The sequence below is a fragment of the Aquarana catesbeiana genome, linkage group LG08, assembly GCF_042186555.1.
Source record: "Aquarana catesbeiana isolate 2022-GZ linkage group LG08, ASM4218655v1, whole genome shotgun sequence".
Lineage (NCBI taxonomy): Eukaryota > Metazoa > Chordata > Amphibia > Anura > Ranidae > Aquarana > Aquarana catesbeiana.
In genome coordinates this window covers 307555007-307579822 of record NC_133331.1, presented here as the reverse complement: position 1 = coordinate 307579822, position 24816 = coordinate 307555007, and the positions used below count along the sequence as shown (strand labels likewise).

At 43.9% G+C, this 24816-nt stretch overlaps 1 protein-coding gene across 1 annotated transcript in view; it reads left to right on the top strand.

Annotated features, from left to right (window-relative positions):
* The first annotated feature begins 531 nt into the window (after positions 1 to 531).
* LOC141106913 (uncharacterized) overlaps positions 532 to 24816 on the top strand; it is a 148896-nt gene continuing 124611 nt past the window's right edge. Inside the window, exons 1-15 of the mRNA XM_073597842.1 lie at positions 532 to 640; positions 4108 to 4277; positions 4364 to 4487; positions 4604 to 4701; positions 4817 to 4966; positions 5087 to 5228; positions 6040 to 7650; positions 8275 to 8679; positions 19155 to 19249; positions 19355 to 19522; positions 19663 to 19809; positions 19930 to 20059; positions 21255 to 21831; positions 22168 to 22309; positions 22356 to 22470. Of these exons, the coding sequence (XP_073453943.1) occupies positions 4143 to 4277; positions 4364 to 4487; positions 4604 to 4701; positions 4817 to 4966; positions 5087 to 5228; positions 6040 to 7650; positions 8275 to 8679; positions 19155 to 19249; positions 19355 to 19522; positions 19663 to 19809; positions 19930 to 20059; positions 21255 to 21831; positions 22168 to 22309; positions 22356 to 22470 (4039 nt within the window). The 5' untranslated portion in view covers positions 532 to 640; positions 4108 to 4142. The remainder of the gene's footprint in view (positions 641 to 4107; positions 4278 to 4363; positions 4488 to 4603; positions 4702 to 4816; positions 4967 to 5086; positions 5229 to 6039; positions 7651 to 8274; positions 8680 to 19154; positions 19250 to 19354; positions 19523 to 19662; positions 19810 to 19929; positions 20060 to 21254; positions 21832 to 22167; positions 22310 to 22355; positions 22471 to 24816) is intronic.

Genomic DNA, 24816 nt, shown 5'->3' with positions numbered 1-24816 from the left:
ATTGCAGAGAAAGGTGGTTCTAAAGGTGGTATTGGCTCAGGAAGGCTGAATACAAATGCCACCCCACACTTTTCACATATTTATTTTTTAAAAAAATTTAAAACCATTTATCATTTTCCTTCCACTTCACAATGATGTGCCACTTTGTGTTGGTCTATCACATAAAATCCCAATAAAATACATTTACGTTTTTGGTTGTAACATGACAAAATGTGGAAAATTTCAAGGGGTATGAGAAACTTTTTCAAGGCATTGTGTATATATATACAATTTTATATAGTGTGTGTGTTTAATAGCACTAAAATGAAAATGATTATTTTTTTATTATTGTTATTTGGTTTGTACATGAGGATGAAGATAAGCAACAAAAAATAATAAATGTACCGAAAATGTCAATGTGCCGAGTTTTAATGTATGAATGAAGACTGCAGTATTTATGAATGAAGGCTGTGGTATTTAAATTCTCCACAAGATGGTGATCTTACTCCTGCGCGTGGAACGCAAAAAAAGGAAGTGATGTCATGTACGGACAGGAAGTGATGTAGGATAAAGACAGGAAGTGATGTAGGGTAAAGACAGGAAGTTCCAGAGGAGAGGTGACTTGTTAGAAAATAGCGTACAGACATTACCGGATCTTAAGGTGCATTTATTTAAATGATTTATTTATTACAGGTACTGGTATAGCGTTGTCAATTTATGAAAATATTTATATTGTACATTCACATCAGTCCCTGCCCCCAAGGAGCTTACAGTCTAAGGTCCCTAACTCACATTCATACATCCACATACTAGGGACAATTTAGATTAGAGACAATAACCTACCAGCATATCATTGGAGTGTTGGAGGAAAGCGGAGCACAGAGAGGAGGGAGAGCACTTCCCGTTCCTCCCCTGGGCTCTCTCCCCTCTTTGTTCTGTTATCTGTATTTTTTCGGCAAAAGTGAAAGCTGTCTAAGACACCCGCGTACGTCCTACCAACCGATGAAGTCATTGTGCGCAATTCTAAAGGGTGCCTTGACTAAAAAAATGTTGAAAAGCACTGATCTATATCACTGGATGAAGTGATCGATGGAGGATGGACATCATGGGGCATTTTTTTTTAACTGTGGCTTGTTTATGCCTTACTTTTTTTGTGAATTAGTAGGGATACTATGTACCCTTTAATTTATCACATGAAGGAGCTGGTATCTGGGTTCCCCCCTATTGTTAAAGGGGGATTCAAGACTCCATGAAGCCCCCCGGCCTTCAGACCCCCACAAACACCAGGCCAGGGTTGTGGGGAAGAGGCCCTTGTCCTGATCAACATGGTGATAAGGTGCTTTGCCGTAGGGTCCTCCCTTTGGCAAGGCACTTACTCATGTCGGGGGAATGTGGCCTGGTATGATTCGGGGGGGGGGGGTGCACGCTCGCTCTCCTTCTTTCCTGGCCAGCCAGGCTGTATGATCAGATAAGGGTCCAGTATGGGTTTTTTTTCTTTTTTTTTGTGTGAGGTTCCCTTTTTAAAATCTATACCAGACTTGAGTGGTCTGGTATATATTTTGTCAGAACTTCAGTTTTTTTTTGCACGGGATCCCCCTTAAGGCTTTATTCAGATGGGTATTGACCCCCATTCTGCTTGCAGGCAGCAGAGCCAGGACAAGGGGTGGGCAAGAGGGACAGCTGCCCCAGGTACAGTGAAGCAAGGAGGCAAAGAATGGATGCAGGGTGGTACACCCATTCTACAGCATGTATTAACAGTGCGGGAGGGGGGCACAATTTTCAATCCTTTCCCTGGGAACTGGGCAACCCTGTCCCAGTACTGGCAGGTAGTGTTTGTAACTGCACCTGCATCCACATCAAACTGCACACAGGCAGCCTATAAAGGTAAATGCAGACACAGTGGCTGCATGGGCACAGCCAGACACAGTCACATGTCAAAATGTGATCCTAATGGGCCTGGGATGAATTAGGAGGGGAACTCCATGCCATTTTTTTAAGCTATCCCAGCCCCTTCGCTCACATGGCTGGGGATTCTCTGCCATGTAAGTGAATAAGGTGGTGATGTCATTGGTTAGGGACTCCGTGATGTTTGCACCTACTGGCGTCCTTAAAAGTCATTTACAACAGGAAGTTTTCATGTATAATAGCAGAAGTAATGCCGTTATTATACATTTATCTCACAAAAGTGAGTACACCCCTCACATTTTTGTGAATATATTTTTTCCAATCTTTTCATGTGACAACACTGAAGAAATGACACTTTGCTACAATATAAAGTAGTGAGTGTACAGGTTGTATAACAGTGTAAATTTGCTGTCCCATCAAAATAACTCAACACACAGCCATTAATGTCTAAACCGCTGGTAACAAAAGAGAGTACACCTCTATGTGAGAATGTCCAAATTGGGCCCAATTAGCCATTTTCCCTCCCCGGTATCATGTGACTCGTTAGGTTTACAAGGTCTCAGGTGTGAATGGGGAGCAGGTGTGTTAAATTTGGTGTCATCGCTCTCACTCTCTCATACTGGTCACTGGAAGTTCAACATGGCACCTCATGGCAAACAACCCTCTGAGGATCAGAAAAAAAGAATTGTTTCTCTACATAAAGATAGCCTAGGATATAAGAAGATTGCCAAGACCCTGAAACTGAGCTGCAGCATGGTGGCCAAGACCATACAGCAGCTTAACGGGACAGGTTCCACTCAGAACAGGCCTCGCAATGGTCGACCAAAGAAGTTGAGTGCACGTGCTCAGCATCATATCCAGAGGTTGTCTTTGGGAAATAGACGTATGAGTGCTGCCAGCATTGCTGCAGAGGTTGAAGGGGTGGGGGGTCAGCCTATCAGTGCTCAGACCATACACCGCACACTGCATCAAATTGGTCTGCTTAGCTGTCGTCCCAGAAGGAAGCTTCTTCTAAAGATGATGCACAAGAAAGCCTGCAAACAGTTTGCTGATGACAAGCAGACTTGTTTACTAGAACCATGCCCTGTGGTCTGATGAGACCAAGATAAACTTATTTGGTTCAGATGGTGTCAAGCGTGTGTGGTGGCAACCAGGTGAGGAGTACAAAGACAAAAGTGTCTTGCCTACAGTCAAGCATGGTGGTGGGAGTGTCATGGTCTGGGGCTGCATGAGTGCTGCCAGCACTGGGGAGCTACAGTTCATTGAGGGAACCATGAATGCCAACATGTACTGTGACATACTGAAGCAGAGCATGAATCCCCCACCCTTCGGAGACTGGGCCGCAGGGCAGCATTCCAACATGATAACGACCCCAAACACACCTTAAAGACGACCACTGCCTTGCTAAAGAAGCTGAGGGTAAAGGTGATGGACTGGCCAAGCATGTCTCCAGACCTAAACCCTATTGATCATCTGTGGGGCATCCTCAAACGGAAGGTGGAGGAGCGCAAGGTCTCTAACACCCACCAGCTCCGTGATGTCGTCATGAAGGAGTGGAAGAGGACTCCAATGACAATCTGTGAAGCTCTGGTGAACTCCATGCCCAAGATGGTTAAGGCAGTGCTGGAAAATAATGGTGGCCACACAAAATACTGACAATTTGGGCCCAATCTGCACATTTTCACTTAGGGGTGTACTCACTTTTGTTGCCAGCGGTTTAGACATTAATGGCTGTGTGTTGAGGTATTTTGAGGGGGCAGCAAATTTACACTGTTATACAAGCTGTACACTCACTACTTTACATTGCAGAAAAGTGTAATTTCTTCAGTGTTGTCACATGAAAAGATAGAATAAAATATTTACAAAAATGTGAGGGGTGTACTCACTTTTGTGAGATACTGTACATGATGTTCTTCTCTCGCCAAAAGGGTAAATGTTTGGTTGTTCATCGGAACAGTCAAGGTTTGGTCTAAACTTTGTTTGGACTGAATCTTGAGGTCATCCCTAGTATAGACATTACACATCCTGGTATAGTCCAAATAATTCTCAGTTTATTGTCTATCGACCGAAGAGCGTCCTAATTAGATCCTTAGGAGGTGAGGAGGATTCTGGGAAGGTCACATAACTTCACCCTTGTCTCTATAATTAAAACATTGTTCTATCTAGAGAGGAGAAAGGATTCTATGACGTCTTCATTGATAATTACTTTCTCTCTATACACAGAACTATAAAATAGTGAAGGAAACATCTGGAGATCCATGAACACTCAGCACCGTCTTCACAGGACATCACCCATCACAGTGCCTCCACCTCACTGCCTGACAACAGAGGTAACCAGTGCCAAGAAGATTCTAGAAGTCACCAAGAAGATCATTGAGCTGCTGACAGGAGAGGTGAGCGGTGCCGGGAATTCTGGGACATTATCCAGTAACAGACAATGGATGTGTCTGGATGGTGACTGTATCATTGTGTGTGTCAGGTTCCTATAAGGTGTCAGGATGTCACTGTCTATTTCTCCATGGAGGAGTGGGAGTATTTAGAAGGACACAAGGATCTCTACAAGGATGTCATGATGGAGACTCAGCCGCCCCTCACATCACAGGGTAAGAGGAGACTTTATTGTAAAGGAGAGAGCAGTACAGAGGGTCTACCTAGATCCCCCATCATCTGATAAACACATAGAAACAATGTATTCAGTCAGTGTGTGTGTTTCCTACAGATGGATCCAGTAATGGGAACCCACCGGAGAGATGTCCCCATCCTCTGTATTCCCAGGATTCCACACAGGAAGGTCACACCATCCCTCACCATCATCGGGTAGGTGGGACTGAGCAACTAAAATGTAAAAAGAATTATAAACTAGGAGGCCACAATCTTCAAAGTAACTTCTTGTTCCTTTTTATAAATGTATTCTGTCATCTTTGGGGTTTAGGGTGAAGAATTGAAAGACATCAAAGCTGAGATTAAAAAGGAAGAAGAAGAGACGCTGGTGAGTGGAGCTCAGCAGTCTATGGAGGCGGATAGTCTTCAGTATTCCCAGGATTCCACACAGGAAGATCAAAGCATCCCTCACCATCATCAGGTATAAATAACTGAGCTATAAAATTTTAAAGTTATTCTAAACTATGAGATAACTTTCTTATAGATATTTCTTTTTAATATTGAACTTAATTTTCCAGATATTTTATTTTTTTGTTTTGAGGTTCAGGATAAATTAGGAAAGGAAATCAAACTTGAGGCTAAAGAGGAAGAAGAAGAGGAGTTGGTGAGTGGAGATCAGCAGTCTATGGAGGAAATGACCATGAAAAGTGAACAGGAGGAATCTTCTCTTTATATCAACAGAAGTAAGTAATAATCACTAAATGCAGAAATGTTCATAATTTCCTTTTTCTTCTGCGAGTATAAAATATACATTTGAATAATTGCAAAGCAAAGATACCGTACACTATATGAAAGGTCCATCTCCATTCCTCAATACAACATCATGTTCCCAACAAATGAGGAGGAGATACTGCACACCATATGAAAGGTCCATCTCCATTCCTCAATATAATGTCATGTTCCCAACAAATGAGGAGGAGATACTGTACACCATATGAAGGGTCCATCTCCATTCCTCAATATAATGTCATGTTCCCAACAAATGAGGAGGAGATACTGCACACCATATGAAAGGTCCATCTCCATTCCTCAATATAATGTCATGTTCCCAACAAATGAGGAGGAGATACTGTACACCATATGAAGGGTCCATCTCCATTCCTCAATATAATGTCATGTTCCCAACAAATGAGGAGGAGATACTGTACACCATATGAAAGGTCCATCTCCATTCCTCAATATAATGTCATGTTCCCAACAAATGAGGAGGAGATACTGTACACTATATGAAAGGTCCATCTCAATTCCTCAATATAATGTCATGTTCCCAACACATGAGGTGGAGATGCTGTATCTTTATCTGGCCCTCGAACTTCAAACGGTTGAGCACCCCTGCTTTTTTTAGGTTTATATTCATATTTTATGTTATGGTTGCACCTATTTCCATACCAGAGCTCTGAGATACTGTAGAGTGTTAGACCAACATACTGTATATGACTTCTGAATGAAAGACATGAAGAATTATTATAACATTTAAACATTGATTTCCAACAGTTGGACACTATGTCCTGAATAATGTATCTTCAGAAAACAAAGCAGAAGAAAATCCCACCACACAACGTTCTCCAGGAGTGAATCGCATTACACAAATAATACATCATAGAACTTATCATATAGAGAGATCCTGGGATTTCTCTGATCCTGAGGAATCTTCTGATAATACACATACTATTATTTTTGAATCTCACAGTACAGATAAATCAACAGATCCATCTAATCCTGAAGATTCTTCCTTAAACCATGAAGGATCTCACACAGGAGAGCATTCCTTGTCATCTACGGTGTCTGGGAATTCTTCCAAAGAAACCAGAGAGTCTCCTACACACCAGAAAAGTCATAAGAGTGTGCGTACTTTCCCATGTCCAGAGTGCGGGAGATGTTTTAATCTGAAAATAAACTTTCTCAGTCACCAGAGAGTTCACACGGGTGAGCGTCCTTTCCCATGTTCAGAGTGCGGCAAACGTTTTACTGACAAAGGAAACCTTCTTAAACACCACAGAATTCACACAGGTGAGCGTCCCTTTTCATGTTCAGAGTGTGGGAGATGTTTTATTCAGAAAGTAGAACTTGTTACTCACCAGAGAATTCACACTGGTGAGCGTCCATTCTCGTGTTCACACTGTGGTAAAGGTTTCATTCAGAAAGGAAACCTTCTTAAACACCAGAGAACTCATACAGGTGAGCGTCCTTTTTCATGTTCAGAGTGCGGGAAAAGTTTCATTCAGAAAAGAGACCTTGTTGTTCACCAGAGAAGTCACACGGGGGAACGTCCTTTTTCATGTTCAGAGTGCGGGAAATCTTTCACTCAGAAAAGACAACTTGTTATCCACCAGAGAATTCACAAGAGCGAGCGTCCTTACTCTTGTTCAGAGTGCGGGAAAAGTTTCAATCAGAAAGGAAATCTTGTTAACCATCAGAGAAGTCACACGGGCGAGCGTCCCTATTCATGTTCAGAGTGCGGGAAATGTTTCCACGAAAAAGGAAACCTTCTTAAACACCAGAGAATTCACACGGGCAAACGTCCCTATTCGTGTTCAGAGTGCGGGAAAACTTTTGTTCAGAAAGGCGAACTTAATAATCACCAGAGAATTCACACCGGCGAGCGTCCTTTTCCATGTTCAGAGTGCGGGAAATGTTTCGTTCGGAAAGAGCACCTTCTTAAACACCAAAGAATTCATACGGGTGAGTATCCTTATTCATGTTCCGAGTGCGGGAAATCTTTCATTCAGAAAGAAGGACTTCTTCTACACCAGAGAGTTCACACAGATGAACGTCCCTATTCATGCTCAGAGTGCAGGAAATGTTTCAAGGACAAAGGAAACCTTCTCCAACACTTGAAAATTCACACGGGTGAGCGTCCTTATTATTGTGTAGAATGCAGGAAATCTTTCCCTCAGAGAGAAAAGCTTCTTATACACCAGAGAAGTCACACGGGGGAGCGTCCTTTTTCATGTTCAGAGTGCGGGAAATGTTTCGTCCGGAAAGATAAACTTCTTAGACACCAGAGAGTTCACACGGGGGAACGTCCTTATTCATGTTCAAAGTGCGGGAAATGCTTCAGTCAAAAAAGTGCCCATGATCGACACCAGGGAATTCACATGGACTAACTACCTTTTTAATGTTCAGACGGACAAATGGGGAGTGTGGCAAGAATAACCTCCAGAGAATGTGTGTCCTTCCTTATAGTCAGAATGTATAAAATGTTTCTGTTAAAGAAAATCACTTCTTGGACCCCAGAATATTCACAAAGGCTAATAAAGTTCTTGTGTTTATATTGGCTTATTTGGAGGCGTGGCCAAACTACAGTGGGATTTTTTTGGGAATGATGGGATAGTTATAGGTCTGCAGGGATTGAATTATAGTAATACGGTCCTCTAAACAATGCTGACTTGGTCCCGCACTCACACAGACCCCACCATAGAATACGCCAATCCATGGACCATACCTTTTATTGGTTGCTATTGGCCAATATACTGTACATCTTTTTTTGCTTTACTGAAGGAACTAACTTTTTATTTAACCGACTAAAGTATCATTATTTTTAAATTCGATTTAATTTAGATTCTTTATTGTGTGTTAATAACATAATCCGATTTTCTAGCATAAACAAGAAAGCTCTACTCTACAATATCCTGTTCTGAGTCATTTTTACAAATGAACATCATTTTTGGATGATTGGTGATCGGAATGTGCTCAGTTCATAATGAGTCTTCCATTGGTGTTTTGGAGTGAGATGTGAGAGTCTAGAAGGTACAGTTCCAGAGAGCCCAGGATGTCCAGTTCCAGAGAGTCCTGGAGGTCCAGTTCCAGAGAGTCTCGAAGGTCCAGTTCCAGAGAGTCTTGAAGTTCCAGTTCCAGAGGGTCTCGAAGGTCCAGTTCCAGAGAGTCTCGAAGGTCCAGTTCCAGAGAGTGCAGAAGGTCTGGTTCCAGAGGATCCTGAAGGTCCAGTTCCAGAGGATCCAAAAGGTCCAGTTCCAGAGGATCCAGAAGGTCCTGTCCCAGAGAACCCAGGAGATCCATTTCCAGAGAGTCCAGAAAGTCCCATTACAGAGAGCCCAGAAGGTCCAGTTCCAGAGAGTCCAGAAAGTCCAGTTCCAGAGAGTCCAGAAGGTCCATTTCTAGAGGATCCAGAAGGTCCAGTTCCAGAGGATCCATGAGGCCCAGTTCCAGAGGATCCATGAGGTCCAGTTCCAGAGGATCCAGGAGGTTCAGTTTCAGAGAGTCCAAAAGGTCAAGTTCCAGAGAGTCCAAAGGGTCCAGTTCCAGAGGATTTAGAAGGTCCAGTTTCAGAGAGTCCAGAAGGTCCAGTTCCAGATGATCCAGAAGGTCCAGTTCCAAATGTGTGTCAGCTAATATTCTAAGTATACTTGGAGCCACTACAAATGCCACATAGAATATTTCCATCGCTGCCATCTTAGTTATGCTCCTCATGTTCTCAGTGATCAGCTCCATTATTTTCCAGTTATTATCTTCATCAGTGATACAGAGGTCATACCCATCAGTGGCTCAGATAGTATGTCAGTGTCATGTCATCTGTGTATCCCCTTTGTTTTATTGGGGTGATTACACTCATGTGGTAGGTGCTTTTCCAATGAGTTGTGCCAGAGCAAACTGTATTTTAAGGTGTATCAGCTCATTTTTATTACATAAAATGGTTCATATAGACATCAGTTGCCCACGTAGAGGTATGCAACATCAACTGAAAATACCGAGCCATGTCCAACTCTCTTGGTTCATTTGGCTCACTTAGCCTTTAGTCGCACTGTCCAGCTGCACATCCCTCTCCTGGCCTCTGGATAGGGGTTCTCCTGATATCTGGATAGGAGCCCACCTGACTGGAACAAGACCTGCTGGCTGGGGCTCTGACCCCTGGTTGAGACCTTCTGGCCATAGCCTGCAAACCTGGAAGAAAGAGCAGGTGAAGATGGAAGCCTCTGAAGCAGCGACAGTGTGTCACTGAAGGGCTTTGATAATATGTTAGTATGCAATGCACATTATGCCTTTACCTTGCAGGGAGAGTTTTTTTTTCTCTTTGTTCTATGTTTACTGCCACTTTTAAGGTACCCCTTAACTGGTAAAAAAAAAGAGCCATCTTAGTGAGACAGTCAACAACTACCAAGATAAAGGTATTGCATGTACAGGTCAGGAACAAGACCACATAGCTTTTAGCATCTTTCTTGTAACTGGACCACCAAAAGGAACATGATAAAAGTTCTTCTGTCTTAGAAACCCCAAAATGCCCAGCAGGTTATGAACCAACCTGAAGGCTTCTTCTTCTTCTTCTTCCTTCTTCTCAACAAAGAATAAGGCTGCCCTAGCAGGAGAGGTTGAGTGTCTGATAAAACTATTCTTTAAATTCTCATCATGCCACTCCCTGAGCACATTCAGTTGTGGTTCTGGTAGAGAAAAAAATACGGCCAATTGGTGTTTCTGCCCCTGGAAGCAATTCAATGGGATAGTCATACAGGCGATGAGGAGGTAAGGCTACATTCACGGAAAGGAGAATGGTAAGTAGGAGCACTTCTGCTAGAAGGGTCCTCCAGGTGCTATACACATTCAGGATCATCCAAGTTAGCAGGATAGCAAGCTGACAGGCTCTTAATCAACACTTACAGGAGAGATGCAAGCTCTGGATAGACAAAGATATGCAGAGAAAGGTGCTTCTAAGTGCAGTATGTCAGCAAATTTATTAAAAGGCAACCAAGGTTTTGAAGAAGGAGCATTTGAGCATGCTCCAAAACGAGTCCCCTCCCCCTTGCTTATGTCACTGCAGCCCCCTGTGTTCCACGGTGGTTTTAGGAAGTGCGGCGGCCATCCTGCTCCTTCAGACTCTTGTTTCCTGCAATTGCTGGTCGGCACCGTTCCAGGAAAGACCATCTCAGGAGGACCTCATACATTGATGAGACTGTTTACTCTGTAATCCTGTAAGTGTTTTTAACCGTTGCCTTGCAATAAAATTGCTGACATACTGCACTTAGAAGTCTACGTTAATACCTGCATTTCTGCCCAACAGTGTGCAGATGTGCGACAGTCGTATGGTAGAGATGGGCTTGGGCGTGTTCGGGATCCCACCTGCCCAATGCCGCCAGGAAGCTGACACTGCACACGGCTAATCACAGGCAGTGAGACATTTCCCGATCTGTGCAGCTGCGGATTGGGAAATGTCTCGCTGCCTGTGATTAGCAGGATCCCGAACATGCCCGAGCCCATTGCTATTATGTGGTATGTACTTCACAGAGCCCTGATCTCACCATTATAGAGCCAGTCTGGGATTGCAGCGGCAAAAGTCCTACAAAGATCCTGGAACAACCTACCACACAAGGACCTTCAGACCCTGCATGGAAATGTGCCTGTTGTACAAAGGCAAAGGGTGCTCACACCACAAATATGTCTGACCATTGCTTAGAACGTTGTAAGGAATCTTGTAAAACAAGTCCTCCACCAGCCAAGGATTCACAAGTGGTACCCTGTTTCCCTGAAAATAAGACCTAGCGTGATTGTCAGTGATGGCTGCAATATAAGCCCTACCCCCCAAATAAGCCCTAGGTAAAGTCCTTGTAGGTCTTATTTTCAGGGTAGGGCTTATTTTCGGGGAAACAGGGTAGGGCTTATTTGGGGGGTATTGCTTATATTGCAGCCATCACCGACAATCACGCTAGGTCTTATTTTCGGGGAAACAGGGTAGCTACCCAGTTGTACGACAAGTTGCCTCCACAGTATCATTTATGATAAAAAGAATGATGATCAGTTGGGCCACATTCACACCTGTCTTTTAGCCTCACTGCGTGCAGATGTGAGAAAATCAGCAGGGGTCCTGGAGATTAGCTATGGGAGGAAGCCCCATTTAAAGCAATGGAAGGCTACCAGCTCCCACAGCTAATTGAAGCCTCTCACAGGTAATCCCTTTACCTGCGAGTGGCTGCAATAAGCTGCAGGAGCCAGCGGCCTCCCCTTGCTTTCAATTGGGCTGCCTCTGCAGCTAATTGCTGGCACCCCCACTGATTTTCTCATGTCTGCACGCTGTGAGGCTAAACTGCAGGTGTGAACGTGGCCCAACTGATCGACATACTTTTTATCACAAATGTCCTGGAATGCATGATACTGCAGAGGCAACTTATCGTACAACTAAGGAATGGAAAAGGCGATAGAGGGGCAGAGGACACTACTGTGTGTGTGTGGGGTGGGGGGTTTGTAGAGGACAGTGCTATGCAGGGGGGATGCAGAGGACACTGCAATGGGGGGGTGTAGAGGACACTACTGTTTGTGGAGGGGGTGTATAGGACAGTACTACGAAAAGGGATGGGGGGGCAGAGGACACTACTGTATGTGTGTGTGTGTGTGGGGGGGGGGGGGGGGTGGATGACACTGCTGTAAGGGGGGGGGGGCACTACAGTGTTGGAGGGGGCAAAGGACACTACTATGGGGAGGGGGGCTGCAAAGGACAGTACTGTGTGTGGTGGGTGTAGAGGACAGTGCTATGCAAGGGAGAGGGCAGGGGACACTGCTACGGGAGGTGCAGAGGACACTATTGTGTGTGTGTGTGTGTGGGGGGGTTTGTAGAGGACAGTGCTATCTGGGGGGGCGCAGAGGACACTACTAGGGGAGTGCAGAGGACACTACTGTGTGTGGAGGGGGTGTAGAGGACAGTGCTACGAAGGGGGGGGGGGGCAGAGGACACTACTGTATGTGTGTGTGTGGGGGGTGGTGGATGACACTGCTGTAAGGGGGGGGGGGTAGGGCACTACAGTGTTGGAGGGGACAAAGGACACTACTGTGGGGAGGGGGAGGTACTGTGTGTGGGGGGTGTAGAGGACAGTGCTATGCAGGGGGGGGGCAGGGGACACTGCTACGGGAGGTGCAGAGGACACTATTGTGTGTGGGGGGGGTTTGTAGAGGATAGTGCTATCTGGGGGGGCGCAGAGGACACTACTATAGGGGGTGCAGAGGACAATACTGTGTGTGGAGGGGGTGCTACGAGGGGGGGGGCAGAGGACACTACTGTATGTGTGTGTGTGGGGGGGGGGTGGTGGATGACACTGCTGTAGGATAGACATGTGCGATTAGTTTTGTACGAAACGAAAATTCGTACGAATTTCCGTAAATTCCTACATTCAGGAGGATCCGAAATACGAATTTCTATGCTTCCGAATTTTGTACGAAATACGAAATTTCGTTTACGAATTTCAGATCCAAATTCCGTTACAACGGAAACGTGATTGGGTGTTTTGTTGACCAATCAGAGGTTTTCTTCTGCTGCTGAGTGAGGGTTGGGAAAATTACCTTTTTTAATATGAGAGTGGGAGAGGTACTGGTAGTCGATGGGAGATTCAGAATCGGAGAAAATAAGAATGTTCGTTAATTACGATTATTCGTTATGATGAAGTTAAAAACTCAGGAAGTCAGCACAGCACAGGGATGGGAGGAGCCCCTCATAATGAGCACAGCACAGGGATGGTGGGAGCCCCTCATAATGAGCACAGCACAGGGATGGTGGGAGCCCCTCATAATGAGCACAGGGATGGGAGGAGCCCCTCATAATGAGCACAGGGATGGGAGGAGCCCCTCATAATGAGCACAGCACAGGGATGGTGGGAGCCCCTCATAATGAGCACAGCACAGGGATGGTGGGAGCCCCTCATAATGAGCAGAGCACAGGGATGGTGGGAGCCCCTCATAATGAGCACAGCACAGGGATGGTGGGAGCCCCTCATAATGAGCACAGGGATGGGAGGAGCCCCTCATAATGAGCACAGCACAGGGATGGTGGGAGCCCCTCATAATGAGCACAGCACAGGGATGGTGGGAGCCCCTCATAATGATAAATTCATCATAACGAACGTTTGTAATTGTTACGAAAAGTTAACGAACCTAATGAAAATTCGTATTTTGTACGAATCCAAATTGAATTTTGGACACGAAATACGAATTAACGGCTAATATGAAGCGGAAAGGAATGAAACTAAACGAATTTATTGACGGCGCACATGTCTACTGTGGGGGGGGAAAGGGCACTACAGTGTTGGAGGGGGGCAAAGGACACTACTATGGGGAGGGGGGGTGCAGAGGACAGTACTGTGCGTGGGGGGTGTAGAGGACAGTGCTATGCGGGGGGCAGAGGACACTGCAATAGGGGGGTGTAGAGGACACTATTGTGTGTGTGAGGGGGGTTTTGTAGAGGACAGTGCTATGTGGGGGGGCGCAGAGGACACTACTATGGGGGTGCAGAGGACACTACTGTGTGTGGAGGGGGTGTAGAGGACAGTGCTACGGGGGGGGGGGCAAAGGACACTACTATGTATGTGTGTGTGGGGGGGGGTAGTGGATGACACTGCTTTGGGGGGGAAAGGGCACTACAGTGTTGGAGGGGGGCAAAGGAGCCTACTGTGGGGAGGGGGGTGCAGAGGACAGTACTGTGTGTGTAGGTTTAGAGGACAGTGCTATGCGGGGGGGGGGTGACACTGCTATGGGAGGTGCAGAGGACACTACTGTGTGTGTGTGTGTGTGTGAGGTGGTGGGGGAGTGGCAAAGGACATTGCTATGGGGGGCGAGGGCACTACAGTGGAGGAGGGGGGGGGGGCAAAAGACACTACTGTGGGGAAGGGGGGCGCAGAGGACACTGTTATGGGGTACGAAGAGGACACTACGGGGGGGGTGACAGAGGACACTGCTATAGTGGTGGGGGGGCACAGGACACTTTTGTGGGGGGGGTGGAAGACATTACCGCATTGCCACATGGGAGGGCAGAGGACACTACTGTGTGTGTGTGTGTGTAGGGGGGGGGGGCAGAGAACACTACAGCGGGTGAGCAGAGTACATAATTGTGGGGTGGAGTTTTTAAGGGGTCAGAGAACACAACTATGGGGAGGGGGGGGTGTCGACTCCCCCCGGGGATGTTTAATTTCCTCCATGTTGTCTAGGTAGATCTCAACCTCTGAAAGGTTGCCTAACCCTGGTGTAGATATTTTTGTTCATGTGTTGGATTGCCATGCTGCAGAATGAATTTGAGACAGATCAGACACCTCCCGCATGGGTCTGCATGATGGGTAATAATCATTCTGTAGTTGTACTTCTCATACGTGGTTATAAAACCCATATTAGCAACAACCCTTTTGTTTTCTAGCACATCTTTGCACGGGTAATTTCAAAAAATATTTGGGAAAATGTTGCAGGGAACCTCCATTGTGCTGTGTACAGTTAGCTACAGGTATTACCGTTCTTCAGACCTTCAGTGGACAAACTGCCTTCTGGTAAACCCAAATACAATTTTACACATCAGTCCACAACACCTACCACCATTTTACTACACCCAAGATCTTGGCGTGTCCGTCAGCTATTTGGCTTCGTTATTACATTGGAGCAAAGGTTATTTTAGTTGCAAAATCCTTCATGAAGACCTCCAACATACAATTTTTTTATTGACACACTAAATAAATAAAAAATAAAAAAAATATTCCAATTTTTTTAAGAACTATATAAGTACTGTATATACGATATATGTTTTATACATTATATTAGAGCACTAAAACTATAATGGTTAATTTTTATTATTTTTATTTAATAATTGGTTGAACTTGAGCAACAAAAATGATCAATGCACTTTGAAGCCAATTTTGATGTACAAAAGAACAAAGTAACTGCAGTTCTCCATAGGATGGTGATCTCACTTATTAGTGTGAAACGCATAGAAGGAAGTAATGAAAGGTGAAAACAGGAAGTGATGAAAGGTGAAAACAGGAAGTGATGAAAGGTGAAAACAGGAAGTGATGAAAGGTCAAAATAGGAAGTGATAAAATGTGAAAACAGGAAGTTCCAGATAAAAGTAAGTAAGGTAAGACGTTACGAGGAGACGTTACTGGTTATTGAGGCAGATGAGGTAATATGTTATTTTGGTTTATAGACCGGATGCATCCTAAATATAGAGCCATTTATCCAACTGTCCATCCAGAACCTCTGGTTTATAGACCAGATACATCCTAAATATAGAACCATTTATCCAACTGTCCATGCAGAGCCTCTGGTTTATAGACCAGATACATCCTAAATATAGAGCCATTTATCCAACTGTCCATCCAGAGCCTCTGGTTTATAGACCAGATACATTCTAAATGTAGCAAGTTTCCAGGCCTCCTTTGGTCTGATGAGAACCTCCAGGGATAGCTGACATCCTTCTGTATATGGTGGGTTGTGAGGCATGGTGGGTGCAGAGTAGTTAAGTTATTGGGCGCCAGACACTTCTTGAATGCAAAATAAAGTTTATTTTTCTTAATCTTTTTTTGGGGGAAGAGGGTTAGGGCCAGGACACCCTTGAGTAGTTGCAAGTTCAATTAGCAGACTCCCAGACTTCAATAGGAGGACAGCCATACAGGGAAAGGCCTCCAGCGGGAAGCCACATATGCATGTGCAGAAATGCTGTCTCCTATGGCAACAGTCTTTTACAGTTCCTAACACACAGCGTAATGCTGCGTACACACAACCGGTTTTGCCGTCGGAATAAACTCTGAAGGTTTTTTCGACGGAATTCCGCTCAAGCTGTCTTGCATACACACTTCTGGTTGGACTGCAAGCCACAATCCCAACCCTGCGCTACTCTCTTGCTTCTGGATACGCCCTCAGACAGCCTAGCAGCCAGATGCCCCCGGGATAGGCTCAATCTCTGGCCTAGCAGTCCAGGGCACACGTCTACCCAGACAGCTGTCCAGGTGGCACAGAACATAGATCACCTGAATATATAGGTTCTCCCAGCAGGCCAAGGGATCCTAGAAAACCCCTGCTCATTGTCTGAGATACCCCATATACCCATAACCTGACCTTGGGTTGCCCTTCTCATATTTAATGCCACCGAGTACCCAGCCACCTAGTGGTAAAGGAGAAAAGTGCAACAAGGCCAAACTTAGGGAGAAATCAATGGGTCTCTAACAATCAACCAGGATAACTACTCCTGGCAAGTACATTTGTGAGGCGCATCCCTGACTATACTCCAGGGTGCTACATAAATATAGAACCATTTATCCAACTGTCCACCCAGAACCTCTGATTTATAGACCGGATACATCCTAAATATAGAACCATTTATCCAACTGTCCATCCAGAGCCTCTGGTTTATAGACCAGATAGACCATAAATATAGAATAATTTATCCAACTGTGCATCCAGAGCCTCTGGTCGTATAGAGCAGATACATCCTAAATATAGAACCATTTATCCAACTGTCCATCCAGAGCCTCTGGTTTATAGACCTGATACATCCTAAATCTAGAGCCATATATCCAACTGTCCATCCAGAGCCTCTGGTTTATAGTCCAGATAGACCCTAAGGGATAGATGGAAGGAAAGGCCTCACACTTTTGTTCTTGATTTATGTGTGGGGTTTTCCCTTAAAATCCATACCAGACCTAAACCTCCTGGTATGAATTGGGGGGAACCCAACGCTGTTTTCTTTCTTTTTTTTTTAACTATTCCTGCCCCATTTGCTTACATGGCCTGAATGGGGCCAGTGCCATCACTAAAGAGTTGTTAAAGAGGAAGTAAACCTCCCTCTAATGTTTGTACCTATACTGTAGGTAAGCCTATATAAGGCTTTCCTATAGGTACTGTACTATATCTCCTAAACTCGCACTGTTTAGGAGATATCTACTGTATACTGTGCAGATTAAATCATTGGCGCATGCATGCTGAAGGAATGGCTGCTGGTGCCATTTCTTCATAGCCCTGTGCCATTCATGCATGGGAGTGACTTTACGCAGCTCCGGCCAGTCACAGAGCCGGAGTCCGTGGACCCAGAAGGAAGATGGGTGAAGGTGGATACTGTAAGTGAGATACTGTAAAAATCTTTTCATGTGACAACACTGAAGAAATGACACTTTGCTACAATGTAAAGTAGTGAGTGTACAGCTTGTATAACAGTGTAAATTTGCTGTCCCCTCAAAATAACTCAACACACAGCCATTAATATCTAAACCCCCTAAGTGAAAATGTCCAAATTGGGCCCAAATTGTCAATATTTTGTGTGGTCACCATTATTTTCCAGCACTGCCTTAACCCTCTTGAGCATGGAGTTCACCAGAGCTTCACAGGTTGCCACCGGAGTCCTCTTCCACTCCTCCATGACGTCATCGCGGAGCTGGTGGATGTTAGAGACCTTGCGCTCCTCCATCTTCTGTTTGAGGTTGCCCCACAGATGCTCAATAGGGTTTAGGTCTAGAGACATGCTTGGCCAGTCCATCACCTTTATCTTCAGCTTCTTTAGCAAGGCAGTGGTCATCTTGGAGGTGTGTTTGGGGTCGTTATCATGTTGGAATACTGCCCTGCGGCCCAGTCTCCGAAGGGAGGGGATCATGCTCTGCTTCAGTATGTCACAGTACATGTTGGCATTCATGGTTCCCTCAATGAACTGTAGCTCCCCAGTGCCAGCAGCACTCATGCAGCCCCAGACCATGAAACTCCCATCACCATGCTTGACTGTAGGCAAGACACACTCCTCACCTGGTTGCCACGACACACGCTTGACACCATCTGAACCAAATAAGTTTATCTTGGTTTCATCAGACCACAGGACATGGTTCCAGTCATCCATGCCCTTAGTCTGCTTGTCTTCAGCAAACTGTTTGCAGGCTTTCTTGTGCATCATCTTTAGAAGAGGATTGCTTCTGGAATGACAGCCGTGCAGACCAATTTGATGCAGTGTGCGGCGTATGGCCTGAGCACTGATAGGCTGACCCCCCACTCCTTAAACTTCTGCAGCAATGCTGGCAGCACTCATACGTCTATTTCCCAAAGACAACCTCTGGATATGATGCTAAGCACATGCACTTAACTTCTTTGGTCGACCATGGTGAGGCCTGTTCTGAGTGGAACCTGTCCTGTTAAACCGCTGTATGGTCTTGGCCACCATGTTGCAGCTCAGTTTCAGGGTCTTGGCAATCTTCTTATAGACTAGGCCATCTTTACATAGAACAACAATTCTTTTTTTTCAGATCTTCAGAGAGTTCTTTGCCATGAGGTGCCATGTTGAACTTCCAGTGACCAATATGAGAGAGTGAGAGCGATAACACAAAATTTAACACACCTGCTAACGAGTCACATGACACCGGGGAGGAAAAATGGCTAATTGGGCCCAATTTGAACATTTTCACTTAGGGGTGTACTCTCTTTTGTTGCCAGTGGTTTAGACATTAATGGCTGTGTGTCGAGTTATTTTGAGGGGACAGCAAATTTACACTGTTATACAAGCTGTACACTTTTGTGAGATACTGTATATATGTGAAAGTATTACCACTATTATATATAATGGTTGTTTCCCACTGAATATGGAAATGTTTGGGAATTAGTCGAAATGCCTGAAAAGCCAAGGTTCACTCCAAACTTGTGTTTGGACCAAACCTTAAGCTTATCCCAGGTGTGGACATTATCCATCCCAGTACAGTCCAGATATTTCAAGAGTAGTTGAGGAGGATTCTGGGAGGTCACATGACATCACTCCTATCTCTGTAATTAAAACACAGGCCTGACTGGAGAGGCGAGAAGGATTATGGAAAGTCTGTTGGATAATTGTAATTTTCTCTTGTGGTGAGCCATGAATACATGCATTGGTTTGCTGTCTTTTCAGATATGATGTTCTGTTGTATCAGCATGTGCTAAGATGGAGAAGGACAGAAACAAGATTTTAGGTATCACCCTGGAGATCCTCTACCTGCTGACCGGAGAGGTGAGGAGGATTCTGGGAGGCCACATGACATCACCCTTAATTATTGTGCTGTTTTAGCAGGCATTGTTTGGCTGAATTTTGGCTGCTACTTCTTTTATTTTGTAGGATTATGTTGTGGTCAAGAGGTATGGTGAGGACCAAATTTTGGGACCTCAAAGCAGAGCCCAGATCACCATCACAGGGCCTCCACTTTCCTTCATGTCTACTGAGAGAAGCAGTGATCAAAAGATCCTGGAACTGATCAACAAGATGATTGAGCTGCTGACAGGAGAGGTGAGTGGTGCCAGGAATTCTGGGACATTATCCAGTAACAGAGAAGGGATGAGATGACCTTTTTCTATATACAGAAATCTCTTGTTCTTTTTTTTTTTTTTTTTTTTTTACAAATCTCTACTACCATCTTCGGGATTCAGGAAAAAGAACTGAAATACATCAAAGTCAAAACTGAAGAGGAAGAAAAGATACTTGTTAGTGGAGATCAGCAATCTATGGAGAAGTTTAGTCCATTGTATTCCCAGAATTTTACACAGGAAGATCACAGCATCTCTCACCAAATTCAGGTAAAGGGGGACTGGGAAATAATAATCAAAAATAATTCCAAATTATTATTTACCATTCTCATATACGGTATTTTCCTATTATTCAACAGTTGTATTAATTTTATCATTTTTGGGGTTCAGGAACTAAGAGATATCAAAGCTGAGATTAAAGAGGAAGAAGAAGAGAAGTTGGTGAGTGGAGATCAGCAGTCTATGGAGGAGGGGGAGATGAAAAGTAAACAGGAGGAATCTTCTCTACATATGGACACAAGTAAGTAATAAACATTAAATTCTGAAAAAGTTAATATTATAATTTTTCTTTGGATGAGTAAAAAAATTTAAATAATTACAATAATAATTACATAATCAGAACAAACGAAAGACCCACTTTAATTTCTCATATAACGTCATGTTCCCAACAAATGAGGAGGAGATACTGTACACCATATGAAAGGTCCATCTCCATTCCTCAATATAATGTCATGTTCCCAACAAATGAGGAGGAGATACTGTACACCATATGAAAGGTCCATCTCCATTCCTCAATATAATGTCATGTTCCCAACAAATGAGGAGGAGATACTGTACACCATATGAAAGGTCCATCTCCATTCCTAAATATAATATCATGTTCCCAACAAATCAGGAGGAGATACTGTACACCATATGAAAGGTCCATCTCCATTCCTCAATATAATGTCATGTTCCCAACACATGAGGTGGAGATACTGTACACCATATGAAAGGTCCATCTCCATTCCTCAATATAATGTCATGTTCCCAACAAATTAGGAAGAGATACTGTACACCATATGAAAGGTCCATCTCCATTCCTCAATATAATGTCATGTTCCCAACACATGAGGTGGAGATACTGTACACCATATGAAAGGTCCATCTCCATTCCTCAATATAATGTCATGTTCCCAACAAATGAGGAAGAGATACTGTACACCATATGACAGATCCATCTCCATTCCTTAGTGGTTTTCTAACTGATGAGCTGAAGAAACTGTAAAGATGATCTCATGTAATTTCCAGAGTCTCTTACAATGTTCTATATCATCACATACAATCAGTATTATGGGATGCCCTTTGGGGATGTCAGGAGTCACATGTGAGACCCCTTTATCTAGTAAATTGTCCATAACTGTGGTACACCATATGAAAGGTCCATCTCTATTCTTCAGTACATTGCCATGTTAACAAAAAAATTTGGTGGAGTAAGGTCCAACTCTGTTCCCACAGTAGCAACATAATCAAACAAACAATGTTACCTAGTGTGTGTGTTTTTTTGTGTATGTCATTCTTTATCTGGTTTGTATTCATATTTTATGTTATGATTGCACTTCATTCTATGCCAGAGCTCTGAGATACTGTAGAGTGTTAGACCAACATACTGTATATGACTTCTGAATAAAAGAAATTAAGAATTCTTCTAACATTTAAAAATTGATTTCCAACAGGTGGACACTTAGTCCTGAATAACGTATGTTCAGAATTTAAAGCAGAAGAAAATCCCACCACACAATGTTCTCCAGGAGAAAATCCAAGTACACAAATAATACACACAAATGAGCGTTTATTTTCATGTTCCGAGTGCGGGAAATGTTTCAGTCGAAAAGGAAACTTACTTGATCACCAGAGAATTCACACTGGTGAGCGTCCTTTCTCCTGTTCAGAGTGCGGGAAATGTTTCAGTCGAAAAGGAAACTTACTTAACCATCAGAGAGTTCATACAGGGGAGCGTCCTTTCTTGTGTTCAGACTGTGGTAAATATTTTAGTGACAAAAGAAACCTTGTTCAACACCGGAGAACTCACACGGGTGAGCGCCCCTTTTCCTGTTCAGAGTGTGGGAAATGTTTCTTACAGAATAGAGACCTTGTTGTTCACCAGAGAATTCACACGGGCGAGCGGCCTTATTCATGTTCAGAGTGCGGGAAATCTTTCATTAGCAAAGGAAAACTTGTTATGCACCAGAGAATTCACAAGGTTGAGCGTCCTTTTCTTGTTTCCAGTGTGGAAAATGATTCAGCCATAAAGTAACCTTACTTATTCACCAGAGAAGTCACACAAATGAGCGTTTATTTTCATGTTCCGGGTGCGGGAAATGTTTCAGTCGAAAAGGAAACTTACTTGAACACCTAAGAATTTATACAGGTGAGCGTCCTTTCTCCTATTCCGAGTGCGGGAAATGTTTCATTCAGAAAGGACACCTTCTTAACCTTCAGAGAGTTCATACAGGAGAGCGTCCTTTCTCATGTTCAGACTGGTAAATATTTTAGTGACAAAGGAAACCTTGTTCAATACCGGAGAACTCACACTGGTAAGCGTCCCTTTTCCTGTTCAGAGTACGGGAAATGTTTCTTTTAGAATAGAGACCTTGTTGTTCACCAGAGAATTCACACGGGCGAGCATCCTTATTCGTGTTCGGGGTGCGGGAAATCTTTCATTAAGAAAGGAAAACTTGTTTTACACCAGAGAATTCACAAGAGTGAGCGTCCTTTTCTTGTTTCCAGAGTGTGGGAAATGTTTCAGTCAGAAAGAATACCTTCTTAAACACTAGAAAAGAGAACGTGTTGTTTACCAGAGAACTCACAAGGGTGACTGTCCTTGTTCATGTTCAGAGTGTGGCAAAGGTTTCAAAGGAAACCTTCTTCAACACCAGAGAATTCACACGGGTGAGCATCCCTTTATGTGTGCAGAGTGCTGAAATGTTTCAGAAAAGACAACACCCGAGTTACGAACGACTCCTATTTACGAATGGCCTCAAATGCCAGCCACTTGTGCTCCACGCTGGTCCTGGATACCTCCGGACACATCCCACACTGCAGTACTACATGTACTGCATGGCCAGAAGAGCCCCAGATAACATAACAAGCACCCGGAATATCCCACATCCCACATGTTTTTCACCAGTGATATCACACAGGTGAGCATCCTTATTCATGTTCAGAATGCGTTCTGTGTGATGTGGGACCAAGTCAGCACTCTATTTAAAGGACCGTATTACTAGAATTCCTGCAGACCTACATCTATCACATCACACACAAAAGACTTCATTATACTTCACACTTCCAAATAAGTCACCCATCAGTGGCTTAGAGAGTATGTCCTCTGTCAAGAGATGTGAGTCCAACAAGGCTCTCCTGCACTTCCACTTGTATATTTCTGCCAAGTCTCTCGGCTTCCTGATCTGGTGCTGCAGCAATGTACCTCTGTGCATGTCGACATAGGTAGTTGTGGAGGACACAGCATGCCAGAACTATTGTGTCTATTTTGTACATGGCCAGGTTAATTGAGGTTTGGAAAATGTGAAATCTGTTGGCCAGGATTCCAAATGCATTTTCAACCACCCTGCATGCCCTGGACAGCCTATAATTAAAGATCCTCTGATCTGGGGTCAAGTCGCACATGGTGAAGGGCTTCAATAGGTGTTCTCCTAATGCAAAGGCATCATCTGCAACAAAAATAAAATTCATACCTTCCACAAAAGGAATGAGATGCCAAATACACAGAAAAACTATACACATAGAAAGTAGAGAAAAAATGACCAGCAGAGAAAAATTGTTTCTAGTTTTTCTGTATATCTGGCATCTCATTCCTTTTGTATTAGGGAACATTCACTTTTTTGAGTACAGGAAGTCCCCGAGTTACGAACACAATAGGGACTGTAGGTTTGTTCGTAAGTCAAAGTTGTTTGTAAATCGCAACACTGCATTTGTAAGTGTATCTTCCGGTCAGAAAACTGCATTTATAAGTGTAACGTTCACCTGTGCATGGATGTGGGATGTTCCGGGTGCTTGTTATGTTATCTGGGGCTCTTCTGGCCATGCAGTACATGTAGTACTGCAGTGTGGGATGTGTCCGGAGGTATCCAGGACCAGCGTGGAGCACAAGTGGCCGGCATTTGAGGCCATTCGTAAATAGGAGTCGTTCGTAACTCGGGTGTTCGTAACTCGGGGACTGCTTGTAGTTTGTAACCTTTTGAGATCTGGGGGAAGGATGCAGTTTCCTTTTCTTTTTCCTCCGCTCTTTAAGGTTGCTATATGGAATAGAATCTCTTTCTTTTTTTGTGCTTCCGTTTTTGTTTTTAAACAATTTTCTGAACAGATTTTATTGGTCTGAAGTTGCAACAGCTGAGTCTGATTTTAATGAGATGCACTTGTGCTGTCCTGTGATTTATGTGTTATAAATGTGCTTGTAGTTTTTGCAACTGCTGTGGTTTGACAAAGCACTTCTATAGTGTGAAACGCGTCAACCTACCTGCATTTCCCCTGCTTGTATCCATCCAATGCTTTTAATATTTATGCTTCAATAAAGACTTTTTACTTTACTTTCTGTTTGGGTGTGCTGCCGATCCGAAGATTCTCTTTTCCATAACTATGTAACTAGTTCAATCAAAAAAAGAGGGGGGAAAAAATCATACAATCCCATACACAACGTTCTCAAGGAGAAAATCCTATTACACAAATAATACATCATAGACCTGATCATTCGGAAAGACCAATGAATCCCTCTAATCCTGGGGAATCTTCTGATAATCCACATACTATTACTGCTGATCAAATCTGGGATCTCACTGTACAGATCCATCAACAGATCCATCTCATCTCAGGGGGTCTTCTTTAAACCATGAAGGATCTTACACAGGAGAGTTTGGGAAATCTTTCAAAGAAACCAGAAAGCCTTCTAAATATCAGAAATGTCACAAGAGTGTGCATACTTTCTCATGCTCAGAGTGCGGAAAATGTTTCAGTCATAAAGGAACCTTATTTATTTAATTTCAATATAATTTATGAATTCATTTATACATCTACCTTTGTTATATATTCCCCTTAATTGATAGGATAGAATGGATTTCTACTTTGTCCACTAGATGGTGCTAGTCCAGTCCACAAGCATGGGGTAGCGCTCTTATTCTGACCACATATTTAACCATTTCAGCCCCGGAAGAATTTACCCCCTTCCTGACCAGGCCATTTTTTTTGCGATACGGCACTGCATCGCTTTAACTGACAATTGCG